General features: G+C 29.3%; 2 protein-coding genes across 2 annotated transcripts; one reads left to right on the top strand and one right to left on the bottom strand.

The window, feature by feature from the left end:
* Positions 1-8,239: 8,239 nt before the first annotated feature.
* Positions 8,240-10,475, top strand: LOC134831152 (serpin B3-like). Its single transcript, XM_063844812.1, has 2 exons — positions 8,240-8,880; positions 9,943-10,475. Exons 1-2 carry the CDS (start codon positions 8,323-8,325, stop codon positions 10,456-10,458), a joined length of 1,074 nt encoding a protein of 357 aa, XP_063700882.1. The 5' UTR covers positions 8,240-8,322; the 3' UTR covers positions 10,459-10,475.
* A 218-nt stretch (positions 10,476-10,693) lies between these two features.
* LOC134831040 (uncharacterized) lies at positions 10,694-12,283 on the bottom strand. Its single transcript, XM_063844676.1, has 2 exons — positions 11,908-12,283; positions 10,694-11,852 (listed from the first exon to the last, which is right to left on the bottom strand). Exons 1-2 carry the CDS (start codon positions 12,259-12,261, stop codon positions 10,761-10,763), a joined length of 1,446 nt encoding a protein of 481 aa, XP_063700746.1. The 5' UTR covers positions 12,262-12,283; the 3' UTR covers positions 10,694-10,760.
* Between the last annotated feature and the right edge of the window lie 491 nt (positions 12,284-12,774).

Here is a 12,774-nt window from a genome sequence, read left to right on the forward strand (position 1 = left end):
TCTCACTCTCATTAAAAATCACAAAGCTCCGTTTTAACGACGCTAAATAGTGAATGTCCCATGCATGTCGATACATTTTAATTCATCCATCCATAAGTTAATTTTTTGTTACGTAACAACTTTTCTGTGCTAATTAATGCAAATTTTGCTCGCCTCTGACTTTAAAGCGATAGAAAGGAATGAACTTCTTGTCCCACTGTTTCTCGCCTTTCATTCCTTTCACAACAAAAATATGATACATTGCACTCATTTTTAGTAAAATGCATCAAATTAACATACAAAATGTGTGTTTGCACAAAGTTACTTACAAAATACTCGAAATAATAATAAAAAAAAAAACATGAAATGAAGTAAAGCACAGAAGAAAACAGACAGACAGACAAACAAAAAAAGTTGATTACAACTCACTTTACATTCATATTCTAATTTCTAAATGAGACAAGCGAACACGGTGCACATGCGATTGTATTCTATTTTAAATTGCTTATAGATATGACCTAAATAGAATTTCTGTCTATATCGCACATGAGAGATTATTATTTACATGAAAGTCTATTATGATGCAACAAGCGCTCATTTTTTTGTGTTTGTGTAAAAAATGATAAAAAGGCGTAAAATGTCGCCGTGCTGTTCATTGATTGACTGATTAAAAAAACAACAACGCACAAGATACGAGTATCGTTTATGGGATTATGATAATAATATTATGCGAGTGACTGAATGAATGAACCTACCAGGCACTGTAATAAATCATCGTTGTCGTGTTTTGTGCTTTAATGCGGAGATTTATTTGTAACAGTTTGATGATATAATAATAAAAATAAATATAATGCAATATCTATAATAATAATATAATATAATAATGATGTATGAAAAGAGAAATGAAAAGAAAAACTGACAAACAATGGATGCGTGCCCCATAAAATAGATGCATTTTTATCTGCACTACTTTTCTAAATGTCTTTCAATGACGATGAACAAAAAGTTACAGAGATGGAGACTTGAGGGGCTCTTTGAAATGTTCTTCACTTGCTGTGAGGAAAAATTATTTGATTTGTTGCTTTAAGGTTATGTTAAATATAGAAGCAAGATTTTGCTTAATGAAGTCGATAACAAATTTTCTATTGAACAACATAACATTTTACTTCTCTTTGCTTCTTTGTTGGTATTTTAAAATAACATCTGAAAATTCTTTATGGCTTGTGGTTGTTCTCCGCAAACATTTTTTGTGTAAATTAATCCTTTTAAATTCAAGTAAATCGATGTATTGCATGTTCATGAGATCATTTAAATAAGTCTTTATAAGAATTGTTGTTCCGAATAGAATAGTAGTAATATTGAAGATTTCTGCCTGTTATGAAAAGTTTCACTGCCTTTCACTCATAAGGATTGTAGTTCTGGATATCTGACTTTTTGATTCAATTCAATTCTTTTTGATCCTTCTTATCGTTTGTTATTATTTATTAAAAGGGTTAAGTCCTTCTATATTTGGCAAACTTTTGATCTTCCAAAAAATCAATGTTCTTCCAAATAGCACATTACAACTTTTGGTAGTTTTAATATTGATTATTAATTTCTTTGAAATTATAGAAAATTAATAATTTTATGAAATCCTGAAATATAAAAACAAAAAAAAAGTTAAATTTTAGTTAATAAAAGAAAAACTTACCATTGATGCCCCTTGAAACATTTGCCCTTCAAATTCTAACTTACCATCTACATCCCTGTCTCATATTTTGAGGATTTTCTCGACTTTTGAACAACAACTCATCACATCGTTATAATCCGTCTCACTCCACACAATGGCAACATACATGTTGATTGTATCATCACATCGTCAAACAACGCGAGAGTCACAGTAACAATAAAATAACAAGCAGCGATATTCAAAACATTCACTTTTATGTTACATTTCATGTTTTGATATTTTGTGTTATTATTATTTTATTATTAATTTTAAATGGATTGAGGTCTGGTCGTCTTTATTTTCAAAACAAAATTAATAGACTATACGTATGAATGTTTTGAGTGTGTGCCTAATAAATAAATAGACAACGAATGTACTTGTAACAGTTTTGTACCAATTGATCATGCGGATTATAATTGAATTAGTAAACAAGCATCAACAATGTGTGTCATCGAGGGATGAGTTACGGGGCACCTGTTAGCTCTAAAAGTCTCTCGAATGTGACGACTTTCATTGAAACATTGTAAAAACATCTAATTTATATCAATAATCGACACAATTCAATTTAATTAACAAAACTGTTTCTAAATTGTCAACACATATCGTGTAAAGATCGATTTCTGTTGAGAAAATTAATATTTTAAAATTTATGGCACACTTTGTGTTATAAATGATTCAAACGATGTGCACGAAGTAATAACAGGTTGAATACATTTATAAATAGACAAATCGATGCCTGCTCTTTTGAGGTTTACAACTTTTTTTTTGATGAGTTTTGAGGTTTTTTTTTCATGTATCAGCAAATGTGGCGCCGTCTTGTAATCTACTTTTCCTGCTTCTGACCCAAAAATGTCAACTTTTTACATTTCCCCAGGAATTGCCTTGACATCGCTCACGAAAGAGGAAACATTCGCACATGCACTTTTTTTTGTGCATGACAATGCAATTTTTCTGTTCATTCGTTCGGTGCGCAGAACCTTGTAGCATGGAAAAGGAGAAAAATGGGTCAACATTCGTAATATCGTTCTCTGATGCATAAGTAATGCTCGTTACAAGGACGAGACGAATGAACGAACGTATAAAAGATTCACAAGTTTTGTGTCTATGCAAGTACTATAAGAGGTCTGCCTTATCATCAAAAACGCATGAAAAATAAATATAATTAAGCGTTGCTGTAATTATGAGTTTTTTTTTTGTAAACAACTTGATAAGTGATAACCTTGAAAATTATGTGAAGAGAAGTCACAACAATGTGTGAATAGGCAACATTAAAGTCCGAGTGTGGGTTGTCATAAAAAGCTAATTTTAGAAAAAAAACAGGCATAAAAAAGCTTGAAACCATGCCTCATCGCTCGTTTTTTGTTTTGTTTTTGAATAAATAATAAAAATAAAAGTTTTTGTTGAAAAGACGATTAGCATGAAAGTTTAGCGTTTAAGCAATTTAGATGGCAGTTAAGATAGCAATATTAAAAATTTATGACAAATTTGAGAATTTTTGACTTTTTTATGGATTCTTTTAAAATTTTAAAGTAAGTCGCAGTTGTTGCAAAAAAATTTTGTTTTTAAACCCACATCTGGGCAAACAGAAAAAGATTTTCCAATCACGACAAGTTGTCTAGTTGATTTATTTCGAAAATTCCTCTATTCATGCTGGCAAACCAGATTTACGAAAGAAAAAAAGATAAAGTACAGTCGTTATGCTAAAGTACTTCTTGTCACATTTTGACAAGACATTATCGTTCATGAGTTTTTTCTGCAGTTTTGTTGATCGATATCCATCATTTTTCGTGAAAAAAAAACATTTCCTCGTATAACCAGCTGACTTGATAAAAAAACGACTCAATTAACACTTTAGTTTTTTCGTTAATGCAATTTGTTAATTTTCTCACTTTTCCAAAAAGTCATCGTCATTCACACATCAGTATAATTAACCATAAATTTTTGACGTTAATTTGTCATTAAAGCTACATTTAAAGGTCATTCTTCTATTTATAACCTCATATACACAACGAGCGCTTTCCAGCAGCAATAACAATCGTGTTTTATGATTTATGCGTGTTTGACGTGTTTGGCTTCCAGTCCTCCATATATTCATTAAATAACAAATATTATTAGAAAAGATTAGTTTTTAATTAAAAATTTCGTAAAAAAAAACGGGTCAATAGTGTCAAGTTTTGTATTTTTCGAAAATAGGTCACTTCCAAAACTTCACAGATGGTTCTTTGATTCATTCGATTTTTATCGTTTTTTACTATTTTGAGTAAACTTCTTATCATGAAGCGATTGTTTTGTGCGTCCCGTATTGTGACATAGAGAGTAGCTATTTACAAATTAAGCGGTCATTAATGTTGATTAGCGTGCCCGCGCAGTAGTTGACATTTTAATGCCAAAAAGTTTATCAAAAAAGTGTATCAGGGCATGTGTGATGACAAATGTTGTAAGAAGGAAAAAATACTAAATAAATAAATAGTAAGTGATTGAATTGCTTTTAGTAAATGGATTGAAATAAGTAACGAGATGAAAGCGTATTTTGTAGATTTTAGTTTAGTTTTAACTTTTTTTATGATAAACCGAAACGTATTCTTGCATATATGAGTTTTGTTTTGTAAAAATCTAATATTTTCGAATTTTATAGGTAAAGGCATTAATATTCGATATATTTCAACTTATGGAAGGATACCAAATAGTAAGCAGCTGCTTAATGTGAAAAAAGAGAAGTCTTGATAAAAAGAGCTGGAACAGTATGAAACTAAAGTAGAAGCACGGGCGTATAAACCGAAGCCACATCTTGTCAAATATTTTTACAGAATTATTCTGATTCAAAGTACAAATTCATCCCCACATTTCACTTTTCTTCCTCAAAGGAGCATCCTCTTTTCATAATCTTTCAGTTTGTTCAAGAATTGATCAAATATGTCTTTCAAATTTCCTGTGCTTGTAAATCTTAGATCTAAGAGTAATTTTCATAAAACTTTTGAAGTTTATCCTCGATTTCGAATCCGATTCTGAAAATAAAAAGAAATACAAAAACAAAGCCAATAATAATTTAAATTAATTCAAATACTATAACTTACCATGTAACAGACAGACATCATAAGATCCGTTCAAAAGTGTTAATTTTTCTTTACAAAACGCCTTTGGTCAACATCAAAATATAGAGCAATGTTTCTTTATTTGTACTCACAAATTAATTTTAATAGAACAGAATGCGTAGTAAGTTGTCCCTATTTTTGCGTCTTTTTTGTTCTGTCACTTACATGCTGGAGATCTGTATGTACTTCAGATATTTTATTACGTAGTAAAAAGCATGTTCATTGAAATTCATGATAAATTCTAAACAATGTCATCAATGTGCATAAATTTGCTCTTGACTCAGATTCACGATGTCAGTTTTTTTTTGTGTCTTTTTGTCGTTATTAAGGCTCGTTAACGTGAAATCTCTTAATCTGTAAAATTATTTTTTGTTTTCCATTTTTGCAAAATCCCTTGATACGACAAACCCATAAAATTTTTGCGTATCAAATAATTTCACTTCCTCATAACCGAGCCATTTCGTAGCATGAATGGTCACAAAAAAAAACGTTTTTTTTGTATATATTTTGGAAGGCATGCGCCTTTGCAGCAACCTTGACCTACACAACACGAAAACTCATATGTTTCAATGTTGTTGTTTTTAAAAATGATTTTCCTTTGATTCGTTCTCGTTTGGGTGATTGTAAGCGTTTGCCAAATAGTCATCAAGTTACATGATTATTGGCATGAGACGGATCGTTTTTCTTCCAAGCTCGTGTCAGAATAGGTTGAAATTTGAAACGTCGTTAAAAAAAAAGTAGTTTACAGGTGTCTGAGTGTTTGTGGGTGTTTTTTAGTCAAAGTAACACATGGGCAACTTGTCATTGAAATTAAAAAATTCTTTTTTTTTTCTTTTCAGATCCAAAACACAAACAAAAGAAGAAAAATGACAAGTCCATCAATCAAGTCTGACGACAAATTACGTAAATCGCAACAGCAACGAAATAGTGCCCTCGGCACGCCACGTCGTTCGAATACGAGTCTCTCATCCAAATTAGGCACCGATCAATGTGCTTCCAAGGGATTTTTATCGTGGATGCGCGTCTTTCGACTCAGCAACTTGATGGTGAATCAGGGATGTTAAACTGCCAGCATCTGCAATGGAAAACAGAGAAAAATTATTTTTATTAGCGGATAGTGCATTTATTCATCAATATTACAATAAAAAATTAACGTTAGCGATTCCTTAGAAGAAAAAAAAAATAATAACACGATTTTTTTGAATATTTCAAAAATTTCTCGGAGTCATTTGAAACCTGAATGGTAGATGCGTTTCTCTTTCGTGAATGAAATAAAAAAAACGTTCGAGATTCGTTAGAATAGATTTCTTCTCTTCTTCTAGTCGTTAGAACTAATTGATGTAGAAGTGTTTTTCGAAATTTCTTGATAGAATGTTTAGAGATAACAAATCTACTGAAAATCCCATAGAATATTTTTTTTCTTGGTTTAACGAAGTTACCATCACCTATTTTACTTTATCTGTAGACATTAGATTTAAGATGAGAGAAAACAACTATATTTACTAAATATATCAGTACTATTATTATCATTGAGCCTATAAATAATAAATATATGAAGAAGAACATATTGTTAGTTGAATTATGAAAACTATTATAGAACCGACAAAGAAATTACAAAAATAATAATAAAAAAAAAGTTTATCTGAAAAAATTATCTTTTCACTAATTTTCCTCTCCTAACCTTGTCCCAATTGATTTTTGTCTCTTCGAAGGGCATTAAATGCGTTCTGCACGCTCCAAATCGATCTGTTTCATCGAAAAATGTCCCCGTAATTAACTGCTAAACTATTTATTTCGTGGAAATGAGTTAAATGCGTCGGAATATTTTTGGCCAAAAATTTGTCGGTAAATGGACAAACAAAAGGAGCACGAAACAATACAATCAATGAATAAATAATGAGAGAGGTAAATTAGACAGAACACAAGTTAAGCTGATGGTAAATATGGTTATTGTTAAAATTTGTACGTAAAACGTAATAAAGTTATGGTTCTTCATAGCAAAGTTAATGGAGCATTTTGAATGATAAGGTGAATATAAATGTTGGATTATGTAACAGGGATGGATATTAAAGGATTTGAATTTTTTACTGCTTTTCAAATTTTTTATCTAAAAATCAAAAATTTTTAAAAAAATTATAGATAATAGATAAAATTTTTTTTTACAAAATTAACATTAAATCTAAAATTTTTAATTATTTTTTAAATTATAAAATAAAAATAATTATAAAAATTAATAAACTAAATTTTAGAAAAAAAAATTCAAATGAAAAAAAAATAGGTAATAAAAACTAATTAGATTAATTAATTATTTAATAAATTATTTCCAAAAATATTTTAATAATTTTTTTTAATTTAATTTTTTTTTAATTAAAATTTTTTTTTTTAATTTTTACAATTAAATTTTAATTAATAAATTAAATTTTAGAAAAAAAAAATTAAAAAAATTAATTGAATTTAATTAAAATAATTATTTCAAAAAAAATTATTTAGTATTAAGATCAATTTTTTATGCATAATTTTTTTAATTTCAAGAAAAATTTTAGTAATTTAATTTTTTATTTAAATAAATATTTTTGTAAATAAAAAAAAATCAATTTAAATTAGCGAATAGGCGATTATCAAATTTTTAACTAAATTCTTAATTTTTTTTTTTCTTTTTTTTAAATTATTTAATTAATTATTATTTTTTTAAATTTATTGATTTGACATTTTTAAAATGAATTCTTTAAATTTTCAATATTTTGGTATTTTTTTTTTAATTTTTTACAAAAAAAAAAATAAATAAATAAAAAATTTTCTTAACGAAATTTTCATTTAAAAGATGAATGAATTTTAAAAAGAAGGTTCTTAAAAATTTAAAATAAAAAAAAAATATTTTTTTTAGAAATTGTTAAACTTTAACATGGTAAAAATTATTAAAAATTAAAAAATTGAAAAAAAAAATTAAATTCGAGGTTTTACCAAAATCTCAATTAAAATCAATGCAAATTCTCACTTGATTGATCTTTTAATTCACATGACAGCGGATATTCATTCTATAAATAAATAACACGGAAAAAATCTCTAAATTGGGAATTCCAACTTCTGTTTACGCAATCACGTCTGACACAAGTTATCACAAAAAAAAACAAGTTTCAGAACGAAATTAATTCTTTTTAGTTTTTGTGACTTGTCGCTTGCCTTTTGCTGTTAATCCTTTGAGTCAGGCACTGCTTTCATTCATAATAACCTTTAAAAGTTAACGTAAATATTAACAATTTAACACACTGTGCTCGGCATTTTTATAGACAAGTATTCAATTTCTCACGGAGCAAAAGACAACAAAAAAAACCTTACTACGAGCGCGGTATGTAAATTGTACTGGACTTGATGCATAGATAGGTACATCGCGTCGCGTCGTTGATCGGCATCAAAATAAATAAGTTGCTTCAGTATTGAAGTAAAGTTGTACGAGAAAGGTTGTTCGAATCGCTTTTTTTCGGACATTGTCGATAAATTTAAATAAAAATTGAGTGCGCATCTCGAATTTCGGACCGGAACACAATGGAAAGCATCACAGAATTCAGCGGAAATTACCTGCAAAAAGTTTTTTCAGACTCGCCAAATGAAAATGTCGCGACATCTCCTTTGTCCCTTGTCTCGTTGTTGTATCTCTTGTGGGTTGGCGCTCGCGGATCGACTCAATCAAGCATTGCATCAACCATGAAGATCAATTCCCTTCGTTCGCCGCTCGAGACGCAGCAGGAATTTGAGAAAATTTTCAACAAATTGAACAATGATCCGCTCCTGAAATCCGCCACAAAGATTTTTCTGAATCAGGCGTTCAATGTTACCGCGGAATTTGAGCCGTTCGTGCAATCGTTCGATTTTAACGATGTCGCGCACGTCACAAGGTCAACCAATGCCTGGATCGAAAGCTACACAAATGGCAAAATAAAGAAGTTAGTTGACGAGAATATGATTCAACCGGAAACGATAATGGTCCTGTTGAATGCTTTGTACTTCAAGGGTTTGTGGAAGGATCCGTTTACGTTTACGCGCGAAGATGACTTTCAAAATATCGATGGAAGTAAGTCGCGAGTGACTTTTATGAGTGAAATTGTAAGTATTTTAATTTTTTTTAATTCTAAAAAAAAATTTTACTTTAACTTAAGCCTTAAGTCTTTTCTTAAGTTCAACTTAAACTCGAGAAAAAAATTAATTTATTGACTTAAGCTTAAGTTTTAGATTAAGTTAAAAAAAATTTAGGATACCAAAATTTATGGCAAAGTTAAACTTAATTTTTAAACTTAAAAAAATAAAAAACTTTTTTAAAAAAATAAATAATTTAAAAAAAAAAATTAAAAAAAAATAAAAAAAAAATTAAAATTTAAAAAAAAAAATTAATTTTTTTTTAAATAAATAAAAAAAAATAAAAAAAAAATTTAAAAAAAATTCTTTTAAAAAAAATAATTTTTTTTTTTGACTTAATGTTATTAAAGTCAAAACTTAAGCTTAATTTTAAAAATTAGTCAAATTTTAAATAATAATTTAAGAAGTAAAAATTTATGACTTAAACTTAATCTTAAAAGACATAAACTTTTTTCAAGAATTAATTTTTTGATCAATTTTAAGACTTTAAATTTAGCTCAAACTCGAGTAAAAAAAATAAATAAATCAATAAAGCTAAAGTTGAAGAATAAATTAAATTAAAAAAAAAATAATTTTTTCAATTCAAATAAATTCTAAAATTTTAATTTTTTTTCGAGTTTCAACTCGGATAATTTTTTTTTGAGTTCGAGTGCCTTAAGTCAAAACTTAAAACTTAAGTTTAAAAATTAGTCAAATTTCAAATTATTTTTTGAAATAAAAATTTATGACTTAAGAAATTATAACTTAAACTTGAATAAAAAAATGATTTTTTAACTTAGGCTTAACTTTAAGATTAAGTCAAAAATATTAAGATGCAAAAATTTGTGATTTAAATTTGTGAAATTCTTTTAAAAATTTTTTTGACTTAAGCTTTTTATGTTAATAGTTCTTTTCGAAAAAAAATGGTGAATTTGAATTTTTTCTTAAATTAAGTTTTAAATTTTATCTTAAGTGGCATTTAACTTAAGCTTAATTTCTGACTTAAAAAAATTTCTTCATTTTTTCAAAAAAAAAAATAACTTTTTCTTTTAGTTCCGCTATCGTCACGCCAATTTGAGAGACCTAAATGCTGAAGTTCTTGAACTCCCATATCAAAACTCCGACATCGTGATGTTAATCTGCCTACCAAACAGCCCAAACGGAATTCAGGATCTCATCAAAAAATTCCCAACAGTTCAAAAACGAGTTTTTTCCACTCCATTGGAAGCGAAATATTTGAGTGCAACACTGCCACGCTTCAAAATCGAGTCCTCATTGAGACTCAATCGAATCCTGAAGCAACTTGGAATGGGAGAAGCCTTCACGGATCGCGCTGACTTCCGTAATATGCTGAAACCGGGCAGTGGTTCGTCAAAAGTTTCGTCTGTAGTGCAAAAAACTTTCGTTGAAGTCGATGAAAAGGGCACGGAAAGTGCTTCGGGATCGGGAGCTTTTATTATTCCCCGCATGAGTTTGGAAGATTTCAATTGTGAACATCCTTTTATGTTTTTCATCTACCATCGAACGTTGAATATTCCGATAATTGCGGGAGTTGTGAGGAATTTGTAGAAAATAAAGTGAGATTTTTAGGTTTAAATTAGGATTTTAGTGAAAAATTTTAAAAAAATTAAAAATTTATTCAACTTACATTTAAATTTTGAGTCGGCTGAAATTGATAAACGATAATAACGCCATCTTTGAGCATTTTAGAGAAATATCAATTTTAGAATTGGATGAATTAGGCGGGTTTTTCCTAATTTTCAGGTAAATATTGAACAAAAGAATACAAAAAAGCACATTTTTCAAGGTCAAATCCTTTTAATTTGTCATAAAAATATAAAAAAAAATCTAAAAGGGCAAAAAATCACAAATTAATTGCTCAAAAGTATCTTTTCAAACTCTTTTTTGAGTTCAACGAATTCTTCGCCGATATTTTCCTTCCAATTCATCACGCAAATTCTCTGATTTGCGTACAAAAGCTTCTCATCCGTCAGAAAATCCGTATGCAAAAAAGGTTTCAAGTCCTGAAACGGATTTTTACCAATTTCAACGCCTACCAAATCGCGATAAACGTTCATTTTTTCGGCAACTCGCTTCACAAACCACGCATCGTCGTAAATTTCCGCCGCAATGAACGTCGTAAAGGCAAACGGGACCTTTTGCTTGAGGATTTTCTTCATGCCACGCACCCAATCGGTATCCGGAGTGCCTGGAAAGACAACATAATGCCTTTTCATATGCGGAACTGGCGTCTTGCCCCAACTGTAATCGTTAAATCCGCTATTGAGACACATGATGAGGTCAGGTTTGTCTCCGGAAAAGTCCTCATAGAACATTGGATGGTAGGAAATTTCAACGCTTCTCCCGAAAAAGTCGATTTCTTGCTTTCCAACTCCCGGAACATCCATTTCCGGACCAATTAAAGCGAGTTTGATGGATTGCAAGTGCGGCAGAAAGACAAAAAATAGTCCCATTGTCTCCTTGCAAAACTGTGAAATCTCGTTTTGAACTCCGACAAGATGAATTTTGAGCATTTCGCGATCGGGATGCAAAAGACGAGCTTTGTGCAAGGCATAAATGATCGTTGCTGTGAAGTTAAATTGACATACAGTTGAATAGGACTCCATTTGTTTGATATTTTCGGGACGACGAACAAATTTCTTATCAGCAACCTTCTCAATGAGTGTAAAAAGATTACATTCAGGGTTATTTGCGAGGAATTCGCCGAAATCCATCGTTTCCGGTAAGCTTTTGAAAATTTCTTTGAATTTAAAGTCACGACGACACATAAAAGCGAGTTTTTTCTCAGGGCAATATTTTTCATGGATATTTGGATCAGCTTCTGCCTTCATTTGACAATCGCCTGTCTTGCAAAATGACGAATTTTTACATCCCGAACATGTTTTTAGCTTGAAAGGATCCGTTTCGTAACAAACTTCACAGTATTTCGGAAACGTAAAGAGCTAAAATACAAAAAAAAAATGAAAAATATTATTAAAACTCATAAAAATTTCTCACCAATCGCTCTTCAAAGTCTAAATTTCTTCCCAAATACTCCCGCATCTTGAACATTAACTGCCAATAGCTCATGGCAAACTTTTCCTTGTCAGTCATGTCATCTTCGAGCTCCAAACGTTGCACATCAAAGATCGTAGCTTTACCACGGGAGGTCAAAATTTTGCTCACTGCCTTACAAAGTGGCTTATGTACCTTCCAATATTTCTTTTGACAGTCCACGGAGCAAAATGATATCAAACGACAACCGCTACAGGTTTTTAATGATGAATTTACGCGCCCGCAAGTCCCGCATCGATAAGGATTAAACTCTGCTTGACTGCGATCGCTGTATTTTGAAGAAAAATCAAGATCCATGATGAATAATTTTTAAGATGAACTTTCTTCGTCGAGTTTCAGTTGCATACTGAGACAAAAAAGCGCATATTTATGTTTTGAATATTAAAGGACCCGTAGATTTTGTACTACTATAGAAATTTGAACATTACAAATTTTAAGCGAATCCATTGAAATTTTTTTTTTAATTTTATCCTATTTGATTTTTTTTAAATTACGAAAAATTCTGAAAGTAAAGTACAATATTTTAGATTTTTGAGGTAAAAATTAATAATAAATGCCATATAAAAATCTAAAATTGCTTTGAAATTAATTTTTGATAGTTTAGCTTTCTAATTTTTCATAAATTTAAAATAAATTTTCATTCAAAAAAATCAATTAAAAAAATTGTTTTCATTTTTTTTTATTAAAAAATTGTTTTTATTTTTTAAAATTATTTTTATTTTTTTAAATTATTTTTTTTATTTTTTAAACTAAGTTTTTATTTTTTTAAATTATTTTTATTTTTTTAAATTAGAAATTTTTTTTTTATTT

This window comes from Culicoides brevitarsis, chromosome 2 (assembly GCF_036172545.1).
Source record: "Culicoides brevitarsis isolate CSIRO-B50_1 chromosome 2, AGI_CSIRO_Cbre_v1, whole genome shotgun sequence".
Lineage (NCBI taxonomy): Eukaryota > Metazoa > Arthropoda > Insecta > Diptera > Ceratopogonidae > Culicoides > Culicoides brevitarsis.